This window comes from Raphanus sativus, chromosome 2, assembly GCF_000801105.2.
Source record: "Raphanus sativus cultivar WK10039 chromosome 2, ASM80110v3, whole genome shotgun sequence".
In the NCBI taxonomy this organism is placed as follows: domain Eukaryota; kingdom Viridiplantae; phylum Streptophyta; class Magnoliopsida; order Brassicales; family Brassicaceae; genus Raphanus; species Raphanus sativus.
The window spans coordinates 738,497-763,744 of NC_079512.1; the positions used below are offsets into that span (position 1 = coordinate 738,497).

At 35.6% G+C, this 25,248-nt stretch overlaps 3 protein-coding genes across 4 annotated transcripts; 2 read left to right on the plus strand and 1 right to left on the minus strand.

The window, feature by feature from the left end:
- The first annotated feature begins 3,821 nt into the window (after positions 1-3,821).
- On the plus strand, positions 3,822-11,304 carry LOC108832573 (histone acetyltransferase HAC1). The gene is made up of 17 exons (XM_018606042.2): positions 3,822-4,458; positions 4,535-4,649; positions 4,880-5,147; positions 5,232-5,678; positions 5,764-5,906; positions 6,019-7,614; positions 7,729-8,025; positions 8,119-8,397; positions 8,480-8,608; positions 8,692-8,892; positions 8,979-9,121; positions 9,196-9,511; positions 9,594-9,733; positions 9,825-9,903; positions 9,991-10,383; positions 10,482-10,699; positions 10,779-11,304. The coding sequence occupies exons 1-17, from the start codon at positions 4,283-4,285 to the stop codon at positions 10,891-10,893; spliced, it is 5,055 nt and encodes a 1,684-aa protein (XP_018461544.2). The 5' UTR covers positions 3,822-4,282; the 3' UTR covers positions 10,894-11,304.
- A 1,236-nt stretch (positions 11,305-12,540) lies between these two features.
- LOC108832571 (U-box domain-containing protein 35-like) lies at positions 12,541-16,748 on the plus strand. The gene is made up of 10 exons (XM_056992518.1): positions 12,541-13,051; positions 13,140-13,234; positions 13,312-13,433; positions 13,524-13,741; positions 13,956-14,004; positions 14,084-14,411; positions 14,769-14,870; positions 14,991-15,392; positions 15,735-16,493; positions 16,575-16,748. Exons 1-10 carry the CDS (start codon positions 12,865-12,867, stop codon positions 16,626-16,628), a joined length of 2,316 nt encoding a protein of 771 aa, XP_056848498.1. The 5' UTR covers positions 12,541-12,864; the 3' UTR covers positions 16,629-16,748.
- Positions 16,749-17,139: 391 nt separating this feature from the next.
- Positions 17,140-22,116, minus strand: LOC108820134 (pyrophosphate-energized membrane proton pump 2). Of its 2 annotated transcripts, none has more exons than XM_018593113.2 (15): positions 21,971-22,116; positions 21,368-21,673; positions 21,071-21,274; positions 20,815-20,966; positions 20,575-20,722; positions 20,363-20,498; positions 19,955-20,127; positions 19,683-19,803; positions 19,058-19,245; positions 18,522-18,959; positions 18,273-18,437; positions 18,042-18,197; positions 17,863-17,974; positions 17,561-17,780; positions 17,140-17,474 (listed from the first exon to the last, which is right to left on the minus strand). In XM_018593113.2, exons 2-15 carry the CDS (start codon positions 21,470-21,472, stop codon positions 17,375-17,377), a joined length of 2,418 nt encoding a protein of 805 aa, XP_018448615.1. In that variant the 5' UTR covers positions 21,473-21,673; positions 21,971-22,116; the 3' UTR covers positions 17,140-17,374. The 2 variants fall into 2 exon arrangements, with proteins under 2 accessions (XP_018448615.1, XP_056849861.1); XM_056993881.1 differs by having other exon boundaries at positions 21,935-22,083.
- Between the last annotated feature and the right edge of the window lie 3,132 nt (positions 22,117-25,248).

The following is a 25,248-nucleotide window of genomic DNA, read 5'->3' on the forward strand; positions in this document are numbered from 1 at the left end:
GATTTATTATATTCCTGTATCAATAACTCAAATCCTCCATGAGGATTATACTTCATCTTATTAACTAGGATAAGACATGCGCTTTGCGCAGGGTGAATTTATGATAAATATTTAAAATATATAATATTGACAATTATGTCAAATAAGGAATATCTCGGTTTTATTAGGGATAAACATGTCGGTTTAACTACATGTTTAGATTTTGTTAAAAAAAATACGGGTTTAGGTTTGATTTGGTTTATTAAAGTCTAAAAGACCCTTAACCAAAGTAAATTCAAATTAGTTTGGTTTGATTTGTGTTCACTTTTATTTCGATTTAGATTGTGTTCGATTCAGTTTTAATTTAGTTTGGTTTGTGTTTGGTTCGTTTTATTTTGGTATTGTTTGTGTTTGTTTAATTCAATCGAATTGATTTTTCTAGTATTGTTTTAGTTACAAAAATATAATTAATAAGAACATAAACAAATCATCATTTGACAATAAGACATTATTTTCTTCATTAAAATTAGTATACATTTTTAGTGGAACCTTCGAATAATTCAGATATTGATAAATTAATTGCATTATTTTAAATTTTAATTATTTTATACCTTCTTCGCTTATTCACCAATCTTTCTAATTAATACAAACATTCCTTTTACTGAAACTTATGAAAATTATATACTGCATATATCGATTGCACGCATCATATTGTGCAATATTTTATATTTACTACTTATTATCTGTTTTTTGAAAAATTAACAAATTATAAAATAATAATTATATATATTAAATAATTAAAAATAAATTACTATATGTAATAAATTGGTGTACGCATATAAATCAAACGATCACTCTTTTTTTGCAATCATTTTAGGGTAAATAAATCAAAACAATCACTCTTATTTGTCGTATATAATATGTAATTAAATTTAAATGATATTAGCATAGATATTAATTTAATATTGATTTTATTAAATGAGGTTTCTACTCATATGATTTTATGATTATTTGCATATTTGTGAAACAATATTTTACACCAACGATTTTTTAATGTGGATGTTTAGTAGTTTCAATGATTTATAATCATTTAAAAAACAATGAAGATTTCAAAAATTAAAGTATTAACTTTTCAATATATGTTCAATGCAAATATCAAAATATTAGTATGTATTTTCATACGATGTATAGTTTAATTTAAACGATATGATATATATATATATATATATATATATATAAACCTATTAAAATAAAATTATTTATTCATACGGTCTTATAATCATTGTATCCTAATATAAAAAAATAAAACCTTGATCACAAAAGTTTATATAAGATTTTTAAGTTTTAGTAATTTATACTCGTTTTGAAAAATTCAAAATACAATATATACAAAAAATCTAATTTTTATTATATCACTGATATAATTGTGTCATTTATTTTAATAATAAAAAATTAAACAAAAATGATAGAAAGTATACAAATTGTTATCAAATCTTTGTTATTTAAGATTATTAATTGCCGTATATATATTTTAATCACATTAGATAATTCCGTAGGTTTTATTTAAGGAAAAATATATGCGACCAGTGTAATGCTAGAGAATATAATTTTTAGACTATAATTTATATAAAGTGTTTTAGAATTCTTTGAAATAGGATATGGAAGGCATACACAAGTGCCATATAAGATGAGGTTCTTTTTTAATTCTTATAAAGCTAAGGTTTATATTTTTTAAATGATTCCCAAATAATATATAGGGGATACCGTAACACTAAAAGACTCTCTTTTTTCAAAATAACACATGCAAAATATTATTCTATTAAAATAAATTAAGTAAAAATAAAATAAGCATAGACAATAATAATTTTTTGTAAATTATTTTTCTATGTAGAGCTTTATATAACCCGTAGAACCGTGCATGTGAGTTTTATATTGAAACAAACGTAAAATAATATATAGTGTGAACGCGTTTATGTAGAATTTGGCCGAGAGCCCTCTGCACGTGACACGTAAGCGTATTTATTTTCAAATCGCTGTGAAGCTGTCACATGGCAAATGTAATGTGAACGCATTAAATGACAATGCATCTCCTTTAATATATAGGGGATAGAGAAGACCTGCAGTTGTTAAAAAAAAGATAAATACAAGGGTGAAGTTATAAATAAAAGAAAAGTTTTGATGGGACGGACAGGATCATACATATGGGTAGTTAGTTGACCCTCATTTTTTTTTTAACAACCAATACTTTATTTATTAAACATTTTGCGGCGCGAGTTTTTCATTTTTTGCGCCTTTTTGTTGCGCCAATTATCGCATTCAGACATCAAAATTAAATATTTAAACTAGACCATGACCCGCCCGACCGGGCAGGTGTTTATTTAATTTTTTAATTTTTGATTTATACTAAATGATATATTTGTTAATAGTTACTTGTGATACATTCAGAGGCGTACCTACTATAGGATTAGAGGGTTCAGTTGATACATGTTTAATTATGAAATAATTGGTTTTGCATAGAAAGACAAAAAGAATCAACAGCTAAAATGGTATTAATGTATGTATTGACACACCTAAATCTGGGTTCACATCTCTAAATTATACTTTTGTTATCATATTTTTAAAATTTTATATATCATGACACATGTAAAAAAATTGATGGGTCCGCCACTGGATATATTGAGTTCTTTTTGAATTTAAAAAACAATCAAATCTGTGAAAAATATTTTTTATAATAAAAGAAGCTTAAAGTGAACAATAATAGATTATATATGAAATATATAAATCAATTTAGTTAATTTAAAATACATTGAAATAATTGACTTTGAGTCATATATAAATCAATTTAATCGGCTCATTGTTATTACATTTTTTGTTAGGGCCATAGTGTTTTAGATCAAATTAAGTTGGTCTAGTGGCTCATGACTCCCCTCTCTTATTCTAACCGACAATTTTTTTTTGTAACCGTTCGGTGTTTAGAAAAAAATTGTGAAGAATGAAAAAAATAAATATCTCGACTTTCGGTGTTCTCCCATGGCGATGACAATTTCAAAACTCATTAATCGAGGGTCTAATGTTTGATATTTGTGAATCTGATGTTTTTTTTTTACGAATCAAGATATGGAGTAATTAAATATCTTTTGAAATAATTGGTTTATTTTTCATTCTGTTTCAAAGTATATTATTTGCATGTCTAATTACACCTAATTAATTAATAAATGTCCATAACATTTATAAAGCAAATCAATTGTTTCCTAAAAATAATGTAGTTAGCAAGAATATAGGCAATTGCCTCATTCTTAACTATTTACTTAATTTTATATTTAAAATTGAGTACTCTGCAAGTTCAGTTAAATAGATTTTACTGGGAAGAAAACATAGATAATTTATTCATACGATAATTTTTTAGATTTATTGAGACCTAATTCTATGTGAGGTGAATAAACATTGGTTTAGATGAAAAAGGAAATTCAATTTTATCTTGAAATTATTTTAATAGAGAATGGAATACGACAATAAATCATTTCGAAATTAATATCCTAGATTTTTTTTTTGATAACAAATAAATAATTTCAGAATTTATTTAATACAAGAGAAATTAAATTTTGTTTTAGGATAACACATTAGCTAAACTGAAAAAAAGACAAACATTAAAATATAGACTATCTATAAATAAAGAGGGTGATAAAGACATATTTAATAAACTGGTTAAGACAAACATTTTTTTAAGAATGTTATTAATAGGTCAATGGCATGTAAATGTAATTAACATTGAAAACTCAGGGGCATTTCCTAAGTGTACTTCTCTTTTAATAATAGAGATGTGTCTCTTTTTGTTACTATTTTAGTAAGAAAAGAAAAATCAAAACCGAAAAAAAAAAAAAAATCCCTAATTCCACGAACTCTGAACCCAGAAAAAATCCTCCGATTCACAGGGATCATTTGTAAACACACCTTGATCCTCGCTTGCTTTCGTCAAGTTCCCACGTGCCGCATCGTCGTGAATCTAGTATCAACCGATTGGTTGTTCGATTCTGCTCTAACTTTGCGAGAAAGATTGCTCCTTTTGTGTATCAATTCAAAAAGGTTAGGGTTTGCAATTTTAATTGCTTATTTGAGATCAAATTGTATCAGTTTCAGTTGGTAACATTCTGAAGAACAGAAGCTGCTAATTAAGGAGATGAAATTTGGATGTTGTTGTGAGTTGTGGAGAAGAGGAGGAGGAGGAGGAGGAGAGTTATGCAGTGCTGCTTGTTAGTGTTAGTTACTAGAACAAGGCGTAGAATAAGAAGAAGAAGACTTAGAAATGAATGTTCAGGCTCACTTGTCTGGTCAGGTTTCTTCGAACCAAGGGACCATGTCTCAGCAGAATGGCAACTCCCAAATTCAGAATACTCTAGTTAATGGTGGTGGTACTGGTTTAGGACCTTCACGTGGTGACAATGACCTCGCGAGACTTCGGCATGGCATGCGAGTCAAGATGTAAGCTTCTTGTTGTGTTTATTTGGTGTTTAATTCACATTAAAACTTAAAAGACTTGTTTTTTTTTTTTTTTCAGTTTCAACATCTTACAGCAAAAACAACCACTGCCAGCTGATGATGCATCAAAGGCAAAGTATATGGATGTTGCTAGACGCTTAGAGGAGGGCCTTTTTAAAATTGCCAACTCTAAGGTATTTTTTTAAAAAATATAGTATTTAACATGTTGCTACTACTAGTTTCAGAATTTTTGTCCTAAGATTTTAAAATTGCCAACTCAAAGGTATTTTGAAAAAAAAGCTTCATGTGCTTCAGAAAATAGTATTTAACATGTTGCTACTACTAGTCTCAGATTTTTTTTGGCTAATGTCCTAAGATTTGAGCACTTTTCTTTTTTTGTCCTAATGTGTGGCATTTTCTACAGGAAGATTACTTGAATCAGGCGACCCTTGAATCTCGGCTGGCTAGTCTAATCAAAGGCAGACATATGAATAACTACAATCAACGACATGCTAATAATAATTCTTCTTCTTCGGTTGGAACAATGATACCCACTCCAGGGTTACAACATAGTGGTGGGAATCCAAATATGATGATGACGACATCCTTTGTTGATGCTGCTACGATGGCTGGAAGTAATAATAACATGAACACTGGAAACATGCTAAATTCTGGTGGTGGCATGCTCGGAGGTTTCTTTCATGACAATCTAGAATGTTTTTTTTTCTTTTTATGCTCATAGTTTCTCTGAACATCTTTACTTCTGGTGTTTGCAGGTAACATGTCTAAAGGATACCAGCATTCATCGAGTAACTTTGGTCTTGGTTCTGGAGGGAACATTTCCTCAATGAACCCACAGAGAAATACTGGCCAGATGATGCCTACCCCTGGATTTGTTAACAGTGGTATTAATAAAAATAACAACACTATCAGCCAGTCTTACTTGAGTGTTGAAGCTTCCAATTCCAACAACAGTGTCGGATTTTCTGCTGCCCCCATGATGGTATCTCAGCCTCATCAGCAGCAGCAGCAGCAGCAACCGAGGCTGGATACTGGTGGCCAAAATAGTCGTATCTTGCATAACCTTAGAAGTCAAATGGGTGTTGGCCTTAGAGCTGGGATGCAACAAAAAATATCTAGTCTGATGAATGCAAAAAGCGTTGATTCAGGTTCCAGAAGTTCACAGCAGGCTTATGATAGCCTTCAACGTTCAGGAATGCAGGGTAAATATTTATTTTCTCCTTTTTGTAACTCCTTTTGGTTGCGTGTCCATCAGAATATTTAATTTTATGTTATTTACTCTTTCAGGTGAAGGATATGGCACAAATAATGTTGACCCTTTTCATTCTGGAAATTTGTATGGTGCTGCAACATCTGTTGGGACGTTGACAAATACTCAGAATACCAATTCAGCAAGTTTTCAGTCTGTGTCTGGAAATAGCTCTTCTCTGGTAAGGACTGATCAAAATTCACTTCAATTTCAACAAGTGCATTAATGAAACATTAGTCAATTTGTCAATCTGAGAATATTGTATTCTAATTTATTTCTGTATATTTTTGCAGTCACATCAACAGCAACAGCCTAATCGGTTTCAGCAACAACCTAATCAAATTCACCAACATCAGCAGCAGTTTCTACATCAGCGGCAATTGAAGCAGCAGCAGCAGAGCCAGCAGCAGCAACAGAGATTTATAAGTCATGATGCTTTTGGCCAAAACCATGTGGCATCTGACATGGTTACTCACGTTAAACATGAACCTGGAACTGAGAACCCTAGCAATTCTATACACTCCCAGACTCCTGAGCAGTTCCAGCTTTCTCAGTTTCAAAACCAATACCAGAACAATGCAGATGACCGCCATACAGGTTCTCAGATTCTCCCTGCCACAAGTCAGAGTGATATTTGCACATCGCTTCCCCAAAATAGCCAACAGATACAGCAGATGTTGCACCCGCAGAGTATGGCTTCCGACTCTATTAACAGTTTTAACAACCTTTCTGTCGGAGTGAAATCAGAATCTGGTCTGCAAGGTCACTGGCAATCTCAGTCACAGGAACATACTCAAATGTCTAATAGTATGTCGAACGAACGACACATTCAAGATGATTTCCGTCAAAGAATGTCAGGAACGGATGAAGCTCAGCCCAATAACACGTCTGGAGGGTCTATCACAGGTCAAAGCCATATCCCCACTACATCAGAATCTCCTACTCAAAATCCTGTTGGTGCCACTTGTAGATATGGAAACGAAAACCAAGATCCGAGATTTAGAAATCAACAGAAGTGGCTCCTGTTCCTACGCCATGCTCGCAACTGCAAAGTGCCTGAAGGGAAGTGTCCCGAGCGGAATTGCGTTACGGTTCAGAAGCTCTGGAAGCACATGGACAGTTGTGCTGCACCTCAGTGTTCATATCCTCGTTGCCGCCCCACAAAGACACTGATTAACCACCACCGAAGCTGTAAGGAACCTAACTGTCCTGTGTGTATCCCTGTGAAGGCTTTCTTACAGCAACAGGCAAATGCACGTTCCCTAGCTCGTTCAAAAACCGAAAGCGGTGCTGCTGCGAAGTCAGTAAACGGAGCTGGAGTATCCAATGATGCAGTACAGACCTCTGCTGGAGCAATGTCTTGTGCTTCGCCTAGTGCTGATGTTTCAAATCATTTGCAACCTTCGTTGAAACGGTTGAAGGTGGAGCAGTCTTCTCAACCTGTCGACGTTGAGACGGAAAGTTGTAAAAGCTCTGTTATCTCCGTAACGGAAGCACAGTCATCTCAGCATGCTGAAAGGAAAGATCATAGGCACAGTGATGTACGTGCATCTTCAAAGTGTTTTGAAGTGAAAGCTGAGGTTTGCGAAGGTTCTTCTGTCCAGGCACGACCCGGTTTTAAAGAGAGAAAAAGTGGAATTGCTGAAAATATTCCCAAGCAAAGACCCGTCTTTGAACCTGTGAAAAAGGATCTGTCTGATGCCTCACCTCGGCAAGAGAAGTGCAAAATGGAGAAAGTATCTGAGTCACTGAAGGAAGAAAGTCTGGCAGAGTCTAAACCTCCACCAAAATCGGGAAAAGCAGAGATAAAGGGTGTTTCATTAACTGAATTGTTCACCCCAGAGCAAGTGAGAGAACACATCCGTGGTCTCCGTCAGTGGGTTGGCCAGGTTTGTGAGTTTCTTAGCGTATGAAATCACATAATAACGTGACTGATTAGTAGGAATCTTATATGCGGCCTTGTTTGGTTAATGATGAATCTTCTCTCCTTTATGTGCTTGCAGAGTAAAGCCAAAGCAGAAAAGAATCAGGCTATGGAGCATTCAATGAGTGAGAATTCCTGTCAACTATGTGCAGTGGAGAAGCTTACCTTTGAGCCACCACCTATATATTGTACCCCTTGTGGTGCCCGCATCAAGAGAAATGCTATGTATTACACCGTAGGAGCTGGTGACACTCGTCATTACTTTTGTATTCCATGTTATAATGAATCCCGTGGGGACACCATACTTGCTGAGGGGACGCCTATACCTAAGGCAAGACTCGAGAAAAAGAAAAACGATGAAGAAACTGAAGAATGGGTAAAAAAACTACTATATCCACTCTGTAGTTTTGTTTTGTGTTTTGGCTCCTGATTTTTTAGTACATTATGTAATATGTTTCTACCTTTGCAGTGGGTCCAGTGTGATAAATGTGAGGCCTGGCAGCATCAGATCTGTGCTTTATTTAATGGGCGAAGGAATGACGGAGGGCAAGCTGAGTATACCTGCCCTTATTGCTATATAGCAGAAGTGGAACAAAGCAAGAGGAAGCCTTTACCTCAGAGTGCTGTCCTTGGTGCTAAAGACCTACCGAAAACAATTCTCAGTGACCATATAGAGCAGCGGTTGTTTAAGAAGCTGAAGCAGGAAAGAACAGAGAGAGCCAGAGCTCAAGGAAAAAGTTTTGATGAGGTAATCTAGTGGTGGAGTTTGTTAAGGTTGGAAACAGTAGATTGAAGCTGACATTGTTTTTTCATTGACTTGATACTGACAGGTTCCTACTGCCGAGTCCCTTGTGATTAGAGTTGTTTCATCTGTTGACAAGAAGCTGGAAGTCAAACCTCGGTTTCTTGATATTTTCCGGGAAGACAGTTACCCAACAGAGTTTGCCTACAAGTCCAAGGTAAAGAATGATCAAGGCTCTCTTGATCCTTTCTTGAAAGTGTCCTTCACCCATTCTCACACACAACATTTTATTTTCGCCAGGTGGTTCTGTTGTTCCAAAAGATTGAAGGTGTAGAAGTTTGCTTATTCGGAATGTACGTCCAAGAATTTGGCTCTGAATGCGCATTTCCTAATCAACGCCGAGTTTATCTCTCTTATCTGGACTCTGTAAAGTACTTTAGACCCGAGGTTAGATCTTATAACGGAGAGGCGCTGCGCACTTTCGTTTACCACGAGATTCTGGTAACTCCTGGTCTTCTTAAACCTCAGTTAATTAGCCACTGAACTATATGGAGGATCAAGGGTAATGATTTGATCAATGTGTTTAGATCGGTTACCTAGAATACTGCAAGTTGCGTGGTTTCACCAGCTGCTACATATGGGCTTGTCCGCCGCTCAAGGGCGAGGACTATATCTTATATTGTCATCCAGAAATCCAGAAAACGCCAAAATCTGATAAACTACGAGAGTGGTTAGTTCAATCACCTTTCTGAGCTAAACTTCATAAGTTTACATTTTCAAAATGCTCATGTCGTTTCATTGCAGGTACTTAGCAATGTTGAAAAAAGCTTCAAAGGAAGGCATTGTTGCAGAGACTATAAATCTATATGACCATTTCTTTATGCAAACTGGTGAATGTAGAGCTAAAGTTACTGCAGCGAGGCTCCCATATTTCGATGGTGACTACTGGCCAGGTGCAGCAGAGGATCTTATACACCAAATGAGTCAAGAAGAAGATGGCAGCAGAAAGGGAAACAAGAAAGGGATGCTCAAACAAAAAATCACAAAAAGAGCTCTAAAAGCTTCTGGGCAGACTGATCTATCTGGGAATGCATCCAAGGATCTGTTGCTAATGCATAAAGTAATCTTTGACTTCCTATGCATTTTACTATCTTTTTTGTTTTTGTTTTGTTAAAGTTGTATTCACCTTTGTTTCCTTCCAGCTTGGTGAGACCATTCACCCAATGAAGGAGGACTTTATCATGGTCCACCTGCAACCTTCTTGCACGCATTGCTGTATGCTGATGGTATCTGGAAATCGTTGGCTCTGCAGTCAGTGCAAATACTTTCAGATTTGTGATAAGTAAGAACTCTCTTCCCTTTCTCTTCTGCTCTTTTGCTTTTATAAGCTTTTTGTTGTATTGCACAGAAGAATCTTACTGATTCCTTTTCAGGTGTTATGAAGCTGAACAGCGGCGTGAAGACAGGGAAAGGCATCCTGCTAATTTTAGGGATAAGCATGCGTTGTACCCTGTGAGTTTCATTTGCTTGTTGAAGATAGCGTCCTTAGCCTTTTGTCTGTGATCAGTTTTAGGAATGTTGGTGGAATTGTTTTTGCAGGTTGAGATTACAGATATTCCTACAGACACGAGGGACAAGGATGAGATACTAGAAAGCGAGTTTTTCGACACAAGGCAAGCGTTTCTGAGTCTCTGTCAAGGGAACCACTATCAGTACGACACGTTGAGGCGGGCAAAACATTCGTCGATGATGGTCCTTTATCATCTGCACAACCCAACTGCTCCTGCCTTTGTCACCACATGCAATGCGTGTCACCTCGACATTGAAACCGGTCAAGGCTGGCGCTGTGAAGTATGCCCGGACTACGATGTGTGCAACTCCTGTTACAGTAGAGATGGCGGAGTTAATCATCCTCACAAGCTGACTAATCATCCATCACTAGCTGATCAAAATGCTCAGAACAAAGAAGCAAGGCAGTTGCGTGTCTTGCAGGTAAGTATTCCACTGTTCCTTTTCAAAGCTCTGGTGGTGCTTTTCACTCTTGATTCTTTTATTTATATTTTTTCTCCTTTTTATTTTTGAATTTGCAGCTTAGGAAAATGCTGGAACTTCTGGTACATGCATCACAATGTCGTTCTGCAAATTGTCAGTATCCAAATTGCCGGAAAGTGAAGGGACTATTCCGACATGGTATACAGTGCAAAGTACGTGCTTCAGGGGGTTGTGTTCTATGCAAGAAAATGTGGTATCTTCTGCAACTCCACGCTCGGGCCTGCAAGGAATCTCAATGCCATGTACCTCGTTGCAGGTAAACAAAGATTCATAAAATACATCTCGCACTTTGGTTCATTTGAATTTTGTGTTTGATGATCGTTGTGAACTTCCAGTGATCTGAAAGAGCATCTGAGAAGATTACAGCAGCAATCAGATTCACGGCGAAGAGCAGCTGTCATGGAAATGATGAGACAAAGAGCTGCAGAAGTCGCTGGGGGATCAGGTTAGTCAAACTTCACTAAGCTCCAACAACTTGATCATTATCCTTCTGAAGAAGAAGAAGATTAAGACAAGGCAGTTAGAGACTAATGGTGCATTTAGCTTTAGGTTCGTAAGTAACAAGGTTAGTAGATTTGATGTGGTTTGGCTGGGTGATCTTATGATTATATACTATACACACGCACACACACTTCATCACTTGTTTCTATTTATAGTAATTTATTTGCATTTTTGTAAAATTGCCATTTCTGATTTGGGAATGGCAATTGTGTAACATATACAGTACTTTAGCTTGTTTCTTGCAAGCAAAGTAAGATAGAGATAGAATGTTTGTCTTTAGAATCTCTCTTCCACTTTTTATGTTTTGATGAAACTGTAATCACACTTGTAAGTTGTAATCATAGTTATTCAGTTCTTGAATTTGTCTTATGATACTATTTTTTTCTCATAGAATGTTAATTTTCATTGAATCAAAGAGTGCCAAGCTACAAGGTAGTTAACCAAATGCACTTATGGCACTGGTTACTACTATTTTTTTTTCAAATTCAACTTAAGCATAAGATTCTGGCATACGAGAGAGGCAACTAAAATGTAATACTTGTTACATTCCATTATATTATTAAATAGACCGTTAGGCCTCGGTTAGCCGCCGTTTTGGTATCGGTTTGGTTATTTTGGGTATCAGATAGTTAGGTTAGCGGCTAAAAGATCCATTTACTACTTAATTTATTTTTGGTTTGGTTTAGTTTGCATAGTTTTATATTCGGTTTGGTTCGGATAGTTAAATTAGGAACCAGAAAAAAATCAGTTCTCATCCGGTTCCGGTTCAGTCATTTTAGATAATTCGGATAATTCTGTTTAAATATCAAGTATTTCGGGTAAAATATCAAATAATCAGGATAAAAATATTTAGATATTTTCGGATACTTTTGATATTTCAGATAAAAATATTTATATATTTTCGGATATTTTGGATATTTTCGGTCGGGTAGTTTTGATATTCTGTAAGAATTTAATTTTTTAAAATATTTTTGAATGTTTAGTTGATGACAAAAAAAATATTTTTGGATATTTTTAGTAGGTTTTTAAATTATAAATATATATTTAGTAATATATTTTTATATACTCGAATATCCATTTGGTTCTTGATTCGGTTCGCTTATTTTGAATATAGAAATATAGAAACCATTTATATATTCGAAGGTTTTGGTTCAGTTCTACTTTTGGATATTTCAGTTCGGTTAGGTTTGGTTCTTCATTGAACGTTTGAGAGCATAAAAAATAACATTTGAGAGAAGTTTTGAACATGGTAGTAGCCGAGTAAATACAAAAACATACTCTCTCTGTTTCATAATAAGTGTCACTCTGAGCTCATTTTCTTGTTCCACAAAGAGTGTTACTTTACAATTCCAATGTAAATTATACTAACTTTCAGCTGAAAATTAATTGCAAACTTGATTTTATAAATAATTTTATTTATCTAAAATACTATTGGTCAAAGAGGTATAATTAATTACAACTTACATATATTTCAACAACTTTCTTAATCTGTGTGAAAAATCTCACAATGACACTTTTCAAGAAACGGAGGGAGTATGATGTATTTTTGTTTTTGTTTTTATCTACCGTCCATTGCAAGGCAAGTTTCAAGAGGTGATTAAAGAGAGATGTGATCGTTTAAATTTACACCATCTGTTACACTTTGCAAAATATTAAAAGAAAAGTCAAACCACACAAATGAGTTTATCTTATAATCTATCTGAAATTAGATTATGAGCCAAAAATAAAACCCTTAAATAACAACCACTAGAAAAAGAGGAAATCCTCTAACCCATTACAAAGTCAAACTTTTTAAACGTTCTTTTTAAAAAAAATTCTGAAATCAAATTGAAGTTTTTTTTCTCTTAAAGAGACAAAAGAGGAAGGAGTTTTGTTTTTTTTTTCTTCCTTGTGTTTGTTATTATTTCTTCAAAAGAAAGCATGTGGCTACCAAGAGCAAACAATGCAGGAAGGAAAGAGACAGGAAGTTGTTCGGTTGCAGTTGCAATAGACAAAGACAAAGGAAGCCAACATGCTCTTAAATGGACCATCGAGAATCTTGCTTCTCGTGGCCAAACCATTTTTCTCATTCATGTCCTCTCCAAATCACATTCTTCTTCTTCTTCAGGTTCTAACTCTTCGATCTCACATTCTCATCATTTTGGGTCTCCTTCTCCACGGAAAGAACCCAAAGTTTTGTTTCTTTTATGTTACAGATATTGAAGAAGCAACGCCACAGCAGAAAAAGCAATCAGAGAAGTTAGCCAAAGATCTCTTCGTATCCTTCCAGTGCTACTGTTCCCGTAAAGAGGTGTTTAGAATCAAACCCTATGATGCTTTTAGGGTTTGGACCTTTTTAACAATTTTTAAATATATTTCTTGGAGCAGATAAACTGTCAAGACATATTACTCGAAGATGTAGACAAAGTGAGAGCCATTACCGAATATGTTTCATCTTCGGCAATAGAAAACTTAGTCATTGGAGCTGCATCACGTAGTGGCTTCATGAGGTATATCAATTGTATAATATTATAGTCATCCTTCTTTCATATTTTGTAACAAAGTCTGAATATATATATTAATGTTCTATATATGAGCAGACGATTCAAAACGGATTTGCCAACAAGTTTGTCAAAGTCAGCTCCAGATTTCTGCAATGTTTATGTCATTTCAAAAGGCAAGATTGCTTCTGTAAGAAACGCATCTCGTCCTGCTCCTTATAAAAAAAGTTCAATGCAGCACTCTGAGTTTGACAATCAACAACCAACTACTCCTGAGAATGTACCAAACCACCACCATGATCATAGCCAATCTGCAGGTTTGATTATTCATTCTCTCAAAAAGAAGGCAAATTTTTTTTTTTTTTTTGATAAATATGTGAACAGTTATAAAAAAAAGAGGCAAAACTGTACCCAAGAGGGGACACAAATAATAGTACATATTTTGTAAACTGTTCTTATTTTGTCTATTACAAAAAAAAAATAAAGAAAAAAAACTGTTCTTATTTTGTGTTTCATTGGTTTTGCAAACAGGTAGTACGCCATCTAGACCTCGTAGATCAGTTGAATATGATACTATAAGGTAAGGACATCTGAAGCTGTTAAACTGATGTCTTTAATCTAATAAAAGATTCATAACATTTTTTTTTTTTTTTGTGTAGATCACCGTTAGTGAGACGACAAGGAAAACAATATGGGGAAATATATGATTCAGATAGCGACCTTTCATTCATAAGTCCATCTTCACATAGAGACTCTCATGACATCTCCTTCATCAGCTCAGGAAGACCAAGCGTTGACCGCTCTTCCATCACACTTGATTTTCCTGAATCTGGAAGGAGTTCGAGAATGTCAACCAGCTCAGAGCAAAGCATTGGGTCACATCGCTTGGGGATTAAGTTTAGTGATCCTAGTTTCCCTAATGAATCATCATCGACTACGTTCTCTGAAGAGAGTGATAGAACACCTACATATTCATCTCAAGGCGTGGTCAGTAGTAGCAGTTTTACTCAAGATCCTTCACTTTTTTTTTGCTTTTTAAAAAATGTTGTGAACAAAAGTGAACTAAACACATAGAAATCAAGGAAACTTAAAGAGAAAACACAACTGAAGCAAATAGCTATTTTAGGGTATATATATATTATGTGGAGGAGTAATTTACATCTTTTTAATTTAGACCCGTATTTATACAACCTCAAAACCCGATATTCATTCTCTATTTAAAAAACATCCTTATCTACTAAAAGATTTGTGGAAATTTACTGAGATTTAAGTTACTTCCAGAATCAAAATGAAAATACATTTCATTTAGAATGTTTGTTTAGATGTTTGTTTGTGTTGTTGCAGGATGATGTTGAAGCTGAAATGAAGAGGCTGCGTCTAGAGCTCAAACAAACCATGGATATGTATAGTACCGCCTGCAAAGAAGCTTTAAGTGCTAGACAACAGGTAATATATATAAGCATCTGAAACTTCGATTTGGTTTCTTTTTAACTGATCCTAATGTCTGATTCAGTGTAGTGGAGGGTACTGGTATCATATAAGTTGACAATTGTTTTGATCTTTTAGGCGTCAGCGCTGCAGAAGCTGAGAACACAAGAGGAAAGAAGGTTGGAAGAAGCAAAGAGTTCAGAGGAAGCAGCAATGTCAATAGTGGAGAAGGAGAGAGCTAAAGCCAAAGCAGCCTTGGAAGCTGCAGACGCTGCAAAGAGATTAGCAGAAGTGGAAGCTAAGAGAAGAGTGAATTTAGAGATGAAGTCTCTGGAGGAATCAGATTCATTCTCTCGTGTTCGGTATAGGAAGTACACAGTTGAAGAGATAGAAGAAGCCACTTCAAATTTTGATGAGTCTAAAAAAGTTGGAGAAGGAGGATATGGTCCTGTGTTCAGAGGCTATCTTGATCACACAAGTGTTGCTGTTAAAGTTCTACGCCCTGATGCAGCTCAAGGGAGATCACAGTTTCAGAAAGAGGTATAAAAAACATATCTACAAGCTAAGCCGTCTAATAGCATATGCAAATAGAGTTGGTTGAACATGATGAGAGTCTAAAAATAAATTAAAGTTAAGAATTTTTCAAAAAAATATGCATAAATTATGATCTGATTTTTTTTTAACTTTTAGATATACTCCTAAATTTAGAACTTATAATTTCAATGAATGTCAAACATATATAGATAGAATTTCTAACTTTTAAACTACTTTTCATTACATGTTAAATATATTTTTATATTTTCTTTTTGAACAGCCTAAAAATAATTTTGATACTGTGTGTGTTCATCTTTACAAAACATATGTTTTAATGTTTTTTTGCAGGTTGAAGTGTTGAGCTGCATAAGGCATCCAAATATGGTGCTACTTCTTGGAGCTTGTCCAGAATTTGGGATCCTTGTGTATGAATACATGGCCAAAGGAAGCTTAGAAGACAGACTTTTCATGCAAGGCAACACGCCGCCAATTTCTTGGCAGCTACGTTTCAGAATAGCTGCTGAGATAGCCACAGGACTACTCTTCCTCCACCAGACCAAACCTGAACCAATTGTCCACAGAGACCTTAAACCAGCAAACGTGCTCCTAGACCACAACTACGTGAGCAAGATCAGCGACGTAGGGCTAGCCAGACTAGTCCCTGCGGTTGCAGAGAACGTCACACAGTACAGAGTCACTTCAGCTGCAGGAACGTTCTGTTACATCGACCCTGAGTACCAGCAGACAGGAATGTTGGGTGTGAAATCAGATGTGTACTCTCTAGGGATCATGCTTCTGCAGATCTTGACAGGGAAACAGCCGATGGGTTTGACTTATTACGTTGAGCAAGCGATAGAAGAAGGGAGGCTTAAGGACATGCTTGATCCAGCAGTAACGGATTGGCCAATGGAAGAAGCTATGTCTTTGGCTAAGCTTTCACTTCAATGTGCAGAGCTAAGAAGGAAAGATAGACCTGATCTTGGGAAAGAGATATTGCCTGAGCTTAATAGGTTGAGAGATATTGGTGAAGAGAGTTTAGGGAATGTGTATTATGCAGGAAGCCAAGGGAAGTCTCCAAACACTAGCCAAGTCTCCATCTCATCATCTGTAAGTTTTTTTTTTCCTAAAACTAATGATTCATATTACCTTTTTGTGGTTTTGTAATCTTGTTTTGTTTCTTTCTTGTAGAGTGATCCTTTTATAACGAGTTCGGAATCTCTACCTGAAGAGTCTCAATCCTAGTTTTGGGATAGAGATTATATTGTTGAGTTTTAACACTAAAGATTTGCAGGAGTTAAAACAAGGGCATAGCAAGTTTCTTTGATGTTCATAGAAGCTTGAAGAAGAAGTTAGGGTAGAGAATGTGTTATTCTGTTAAAAATTCGATATTGTAATGGCTGATTATATTAAGCCCATCAAGGGAGTAAACCCATTCAGCTGAAAGTTGTGAGTTTTTGAACAATCAATATGTATGAAAGTATTGATAAATGTAACGGCCCATTTATAGGCCTGATTAAACCGGTTTGAACCGATTTGATTAAACCAGAATTGCAAACTTTGTAAATTAATTCGTCTTGGAAATAAATGGTTGGACAATATCTTTTTTTTCTTAATCGTTGCACAATATCATTTCCGACCTTTTAGCCTTTTTAACAATTTGTATAATTCAAAATTGTTAAAAGTTGTAAGTTAGTATGGTTTGTTATTTTATCACTAATTCTTAAAATCACTTTGTTAAATAAAGAGTTGCATAGAAATGTGAAATCTAGTAGATTTAGAGGTAACAAAATCTCCAAAAGTCAAACTGTGGCTGATTAAATGTCCTCTAGAATTGCTTAAAAGTGTCACTAAACTCTTAAAAATCTCATTTATTCAGATTAAACGAACACAAGACCATTAAATCCAAGCGACTCATTCATAATCATTTTCATAAGCAACCTCTCTCTCGCTCTCTCCCTACCTCTATGTATGTGCAAAGAGACGGTCTTTCAGAGGAAAACAGGAGCCATGACAAGAGTTATAGTCGCGAGCATCTTGATAAGCACGTGAATGGAAGGACCAGCCGTGTCCTTGAACGGATCTCCCACACTGCAATTTTCATATGAATACTAATGAGAAGATAAGGAATACAACTTTGATTTGAGATTTCTTTTGAAGAAAAATGAAATGCTTACGTGTCACCAGTCACCGCTGCTTTGTGAGCTTCACTTCCTTTACCACCGAGTGCACCAGTCTCTATGTATTTCTTTGCATTGTCCCAAGCACCACCCGCTGTGTTTAGGAAAAGTGCCATTAAGATACCACATACTGTTGCAAACATGAGCATAGACGCTACAACTTTAGCTCCAAGCAGAGGTTGTCCCGTGTAGTATCCCAAGATCCGGAACACCAAACCTGACAGAGAGAGGTTTTGTTAGTTCGGTCACAATCTTCTTGATTCAGTATACAATAAGACAAACGCATTGTTAAACTTTACCAACAACAATGGGTGATGCTATAGCCAAAGCTCCTGGCTTTATCATTTCCCTCAAAGCTGCAGATGCGACTATGGCTACACAGCGGCTATAATCTGGCTTCTCCTTGTACTCCTGTTTACATGAAGTTAGTTTTGCCTAAAGCCAATAAACATGTAAGAAGAGGGATTTGAATGCTCACCATTATGCCAGGCCTCTCGATAAACTGTCTTCTCACTTCGTTAACAACCTCTTGTGCAGTTCGACCAACTGCTGCGCATGCCCAAGCACTAAAGAGGAATATAAGCATTGAACCAAGTAGTCCACCTACGAACACCTCTGGGATAGCAATATCAACCTGTTTTTTTTTTTTTTGAATCCGAGGATGAGTATGAGAACCTGTCTGAACATGGAGGATACAATAAAAAATTACCTCTTTGAAAGACACACTAGCAAAAGCTGAGACCTCGTCCATATACGCACTAAAAAGAAGGAACGACGCGAGAGCAGCAGATCCAATGGCAAACCCTTTCGTTGTTGCTTTTGTTGTGTTCCCAACAGCATCAAGAAGATCAGTGATCTCACGGACACTCTCTGGCTACATTAATTACCATCTAAATTATATACATATATATTTAAAACAGAGAATCCTTTCGAAGAACCAATAATAGTGACATTTTACCTGCTGGCTCATCTCGACGATCCCACCAGCGTTATCAGCTATGGGCCCAAACATGTCCATTGTAAGAACATAAGCTGCAGTGCTCAGCATTCCCATAGTAGCAACAGCTGTTCCAAATAGCCCTCCAGTGGGGATTCCGTTTTCGTCAACAAGTCCCGAGGTGTTGCCGAGCCAATACGCAGATATTATAGCAACACTTATGACCAAGACGGGGAGAGCTGTCGATTCCAGACCCAAGCTGACTCCAGCGATTATATTGGTCCCGTGACCAGTCGAGCTAGCGAGAGCCAACGTCCTAACGGGCTCATGCTTATAGTCTGTATAGTATTTGGATATCCAGACGAACGCATAGGCTGTGATGATGCCAACCAACCCACATAGAGCGAAACTGAACCATGCTGATGGAGCTTGTTCGGTGTAAAGCAGCCAGCGAGTGGACTACAAAACATAGATAATAATGTCGGAAGAAGATTAAAGAAGACCAATGAGAAGTCTGAAGCAAAAATACACAGAAGGAAGAAGACAGTAAATATTACCGCGCCAAAAGTCAAAACCGCTAATATAATAGTCAGAGAATATCCTTTCTGAAGAACAGCCATTGGATCCTCTACCGGAGATTTGACGCTAGCATTACGTGTTCCCTTGATTGATAATATACCAATTGATGATATTACCAAGTCAAAAGAATGAACAACTAGAGGAAATAGGATAAAGCCTGATGGATCTGCGTAATACATAAAAATTCGAGTAAGCACAGTGTTTATCATTTAAAATCGCAAACAACCACCACGACTAGAAATGGCCAGGTAATTATATTCTATAACTTGACGGAGTCAAGCGTAGCTAACACTACAGATGTCATCAAATGTAGTCTTCCTTCTATTTCCACATCATGCCTACACATATTCATATTCTAAACTACACTCCATACAAATCCTAGTACGTAATAATTGTACCGCCAAAACAACCATAAAGCGTAGATTATTTTAGACAACAAGAAGTGCAATTTTTATGAGGTTATGTTCTCCACACAATGTCTTAGGGTTGCATTTCAAATCATAATCTTAGATGTCCTTTTGTCAACTTAAGTCAGGAACTCAAACCATAGATCAGATATATTTCATTGTGAGAAGTAACATTTTAATGAGAGACCCTACACACCTTCAATTTTGCACTTCTTAGCCATTGTTCCACCTAGTATCATAGCGCTGATAATTTCTGCAGCTATACTTTCAAATAAATCAGCACCTCTGGCAGCACAGTCCCCCACATTGTCTCCAACCTACAAGAAGATGAAAAATAGTTTTGAACGCATAAATGACAAAACGATAACCTTTTAAGACTTTGAATTTGGCGGGTATACTGTAGAGTGTACATTGAGCATGCACAGAGAATCGTGAAAGTAAGAGCCAAAAAGGACAAAGATGGAATACCAAATCAGCAATAACAGCAGGATTTCGAGGATCATCCTCAGGAATACCCTGCTCAACTTTTCCGACCAGATCTGCCCCAACATCAGCTCCTTTAGTGTATATCCCACCACCCAACTGAGCGAATAAGGCGACAAACGAAGCACCAAACCCATATCCCACGAGAAGAAGAGGCACTGCAAGAGATACAGAAAGATTCAATCAACTTCAAAACTAACGGAAGATACAGAAATGAGAGTCTATGCACACCCAAGTCATAACATAGTTAAGCAAATACTGCTCATCACTGAAAATGATCCTTCGAAAATATTAAAAAATAATCTTTTGAACTCCGTAAAATGATGTATAGGGTATGCAGATGAGATGAAAAAATGTAATTAACTTCCATAGAAAGCAAAAGAGAGGACTTACGGTCATTAACACTCATGGAGCCTGGAGAATCATCCACTCCCAACCAAACATAAAACGTAGAGTAAAGGATGGCGATACCAATCACAGCCATACCAACAACAACCAGTGCTGAAAACCCACCAGCACGAACGGCTATCTGCATTATATCTCCTTAGCATCTGGTGATATGTGCTCATCGTGCGAAAAATAACTTAAAAATAAGAAAAAAGAACCTGCAATGCTTCTCTCGCAGAACGTCTAGCAGCACTGGAGACCCGCACATTAGCACGAACTGACACCCACATTCCAACGTATCCAGCAATACCTGAACATAGCGCCCCCAAGAGAAATGCGGCAACAGTAATATAAGCAGACATCGCCCTACAGCAAAACAGTAACATAAGTTAAGTAACTATCATTCATAACAAAAAAAAAAACTTGTATATGTAAAAAATCATTGCATATTCATTCACCTTCCTAAACCAGCAGCCTCTTGCTGGGGAGTCAAGCTACGGAACAGATAGATGCAAAGAATCACAAAAGCTAGCAAAACAGCCATCTTGGATATAGTGCTATACTGCGTTCTGAAAAAACCTTCAGCTCCATCACGTATAGCATCTGATATCTGCAAGTTAAGAGAATCGTCTCACAAATGGAAAAGCAAAAAAAAAAAAAGCAACATCATGATTGTAACACCACAACACATAAAATTGAGTGAGGGAGCTTTACCTGAACCATCTCTGGAGGTCCTTCATCTTTAGCTAAAACCCACTTGGTTAGATATAGTGAGAGAAGGAAGCTGATGATGCATACAGTGAAGACGAACAAGATGATAGGAGAAGTACTAGCTCCCATGTAAAAGATCGCTCCAAAGCAGATTAGCAGAATTATAGAAACAACACGAACATTCAATCTCCTAAGAATCCGGAACATCTGCCCAATAAAAAAAAAAGAATCAAACTTTTTTACAAAATGTGTTAAATTTTTATAAACAAATCTTAAATGAAGAAGAGGGTACTAACTAACCAGTGGACTGTAGGTTTTAGTACGCATGTTGGGGAAAGCCCTAGGCCTGTTGTCATTGAAAGACAACAAACTGGCGGCCTGCTCAACATCTTCATCCATCATCATCTTTTTTTAACCTGAACTTTGCCCTATGGACTGGACTTATGGGTAAAAGATTTATCTTCCAAATGTTAACACCACTACTTCATAGCACTCTAAAGTCTTAGCTATACTCTTTGATTCCAGCTTCTTCTTTCAAACTTTTCTCAGTAGGTAATGAGCAAAGATCACACAATTAAGTTTTTTCCACCTAATCGAAGATCCTTTCTGAGGAAAATAGAAAAGGCATTAATTCTTGATGTTTTCTCTTCACCTACCCCAATAGGCATTTATCAAATTAAATTCGAGATAAACGTTTCAGCTACAGTTTTTTTTTTTTTGCTGTCGTTTCTTTCTCTATCTACGCAAAACGCAAACTAGAATCAAATGCAATAAACAAAAATCGCATGAGACCTAAAAGATCTGCCTAACACCGTTACACTAGAATCGCGTTAGATCTATAACTTCCGTTACTAAGACAACTTTTACATGATCTACACGAAGAGACGATGAGAGAAATTGTACGGCGGCTTTCCGGGGAATGATCAGGAGGAGGAAACCGCCATTAGCGTTAGATTGTCCTCGCCGAACGAAGTGCTCTCTCTCCTCTCTCTCTCCGAATACGTTTCAAAGTACTTTCGGAATGTTTTCTTAATTTTTTGTGCTACTTTTGTTAAAAATAAGGGAAATTAGGTCGTATGACCATAAAAAAACGTCTAATTCACTGCCTAGCCAATATCCCTACCTTTTCTATACACGTCGTTATCTATATAAATTAATACAGTATTACCCTTTCCTGCAACCGGTGTAATCTGAAGAATTTTTTTATAAATTATAATTTGTAAAAGTAAATCGTGGCTTAACTGTTTTCACATCTTTTTTTTTTACTTCTTTTCATCTTCGATACCGAGTTGTTCTACATCGTCACCTCCGTTGGATTAATCAAAATTTTCTTCTTCTTCACTGGTTGCAAACGCGCGCTTTACTACTCTTCTAGAATTTTCAGCCAGACGACGGCGTTACAGTTGCAACGGGAAATAGTGTGAATCTGTATCAATTCCAATTTCCACTGTTGATTCAGATCTCTCAATTACGGTATGTTTTTGGATTTACTTCCGATTCTCTTCCTCTGATGCTGTTTTATTTCCTATTTGCAATATAGTCGAAACTTGGATAATCTTTTGGTAAATCTATAGCCTCGTTGTCATATCTGTTTTTAGTGACGAAGTTCGCCAATTGATTTAGGATTGAGGTGATTTGGGGATGGGGTTTCCCCGATTGTTCTTAGTCTTTCTTAAATTTGAATTGTGATTTTTAGTGGATATATATAGTACATAGTATAGTAATATAGTTTGTTGTATGGAATAACATATGCAATCGATAGGTTTGTCTGCGTGTTGACATAATATGCGATCTTTCATTCCTCTTCTATTCTACTCGAAATGGTATAGTTTTCTGGGTTTAAACATAGTATGAGATCTTTCATTCCTATTCTATTCAAAATGGTACAAAATAACTATATGTAAAACTATTCTACTTGAGATTGAATTGAATAGTTTAATACTCTACTATTTTGGCTTTAATTTTACTTGTTTGCACTATAAAAATTCATGTCTACTTGTTTAATATAATACTTTGTCCTAACCGTGTTTACCTCTTACCTTCATTCTTCAGGTTTGACATGGACGATTTAGACATTCCAAGTAGAATGTTTGTGACAGATTTTAAATCCACTGGAAAGAAATTATTTAACAACTATTTCAACATCCGCTTGATTGGGGTGATCAAGGGTGCATTAGAGGATGAGAACTTAGCGATGTTGAACGCATCATAGTTTGAGAAAATATTGTATGTGGAGGGCCATACCTATTACATGTTTCTATTCTATTTGGACCATGTAAAATGGAAATTCATCTTATTTCCATACCTGCTATAAATTAGAACGTTTAATATCACATTCTTTAGCTTCTTTATTCATACATGTATTTAAATTTACGTATTTTACTACTTGGGTTAGGGTTTATATTTCCGTGTAGGGTTTAGTGATGATTGGATATGTGTTTATTTTCTGGAATATTGGGTTTGCCATTGGAAAATCATTACCTACTTCCACTGAATGATAGACGTTTCAAATGTTGCAAAAATAGGAATATGCTCTTTCGAACTCAACTACAATTACCATCTTTCTATTCTACATACTATACATAGAATGGAAATGCACATTCTCAATATTCTGGTTTATACCGTGCAATGGACTATCACTTATTGTTGCTTACCACTTGGTACTAGTATATATTTCATTTTTTCATAGTTTATGAAAGATTAGGGTTGACATTGGATTAGGGTTTATATTTCCATGTATGGTTTAGTGATTAGTGGCTAGTGTTTAGTTTATGTAAGATTGAGGTTGCCATTGGATTAGGGTTTATATTTCCATGTAGGGTTTAATTTATGTACGATTTTGTTGACATTGAGACAAGCATTACCACATTCCATGAAGGCATACTCATATCAACACTTGAGATACATTGTACATCGTCGTTACATTGAAATTATATTTTATTTTTATCTATTTTATATGCCTCATATAGAATGGAAATGCATTTTTACTATCAGCTCGAAACTTATGTTTAGTTTATGTAAGATTGGTTTGACATTGGATAAGGGTTTATATTTTCTATTAGTTTGCGTGATTAGTGGAAAATGTTTAGTTTATGGAAGATTAAACTTGATATTAGATTAAAGTTCATATTTCTGTCTAGGGTTTAGTGATTAGTTGATAGGGTGTCGTTTATATTATTGTGTGTGGTTTACTGATTAGTTTATGGTCTTCATTCAAAGTTTGGAGTTATATTGGATTAGAGTTTATATTTCTGTGTAGGGTTTAGTGCTTAGTTGTTAGGGGTTAATTTATGTACGCTTGAGATTGTCATTTGAGATTTTTTCGTAGTTCCATTCTATTTGCCTTTATTTCTTGAATTATACTATTTTGTCATATAGAATAGTAATGCATGTTTCGTCTAAACACAGATTAAGAAATTGTGTATGTTTAATTTAAAGATGTTTTGGATTTACATTGTGTATGTTTAATTTAAATTGGATCGTCTAAACACAGTTTAAAAAATTATATATTTTTAGTTTATGATTTACATTTTTATACAGTGTTTAGTTCTTAGTTGATAAAATACAGTTTATTTTGAGATCTATATTATTTTCCATATAGAATAACAATTCCAATAACTTTATTTGTCTGTTATGGTAACATAAATTGTGTAACGCGTACAACTGTTATTCACTCATATTTCAGCATTCTCTTTCATCTTATGTATGCTTTCATCTTCTGTATTAATTAGAGATAGATAAACGCTCTGTATAATTATATGTCACAAAACCAAACACGTTGCTTACTATAAGAATAGCAACTGACAACCGTTTATAAGAAGGGGTAGAACCGGAAAAAATATGAGTAAAAAGTCAGACACTTAATTATGTCAAAATCAAAGCTATTCACTTAATTTCACTCTAAAATATGGCTATTCGGCCAATAACCCATTTTTAATAATTTCATTTTCCTTTGTAAAAAAAAATAATTTTTCACTCCTCAGTGAGTTAGTGACTGACACATTCTATCCAATGAGACACTGCCACTTATATAGCTCCAACTATTAAAACTTATCTAAAACATCCATCAATTTTTAAAATATATGGACCTAGCCCACCTTACATTTGCATATCTAGCCCATATAGACAAATAATCTGCAAAATAACTTTTATCATATACTCAGTCGCACCTCAGTCACGCA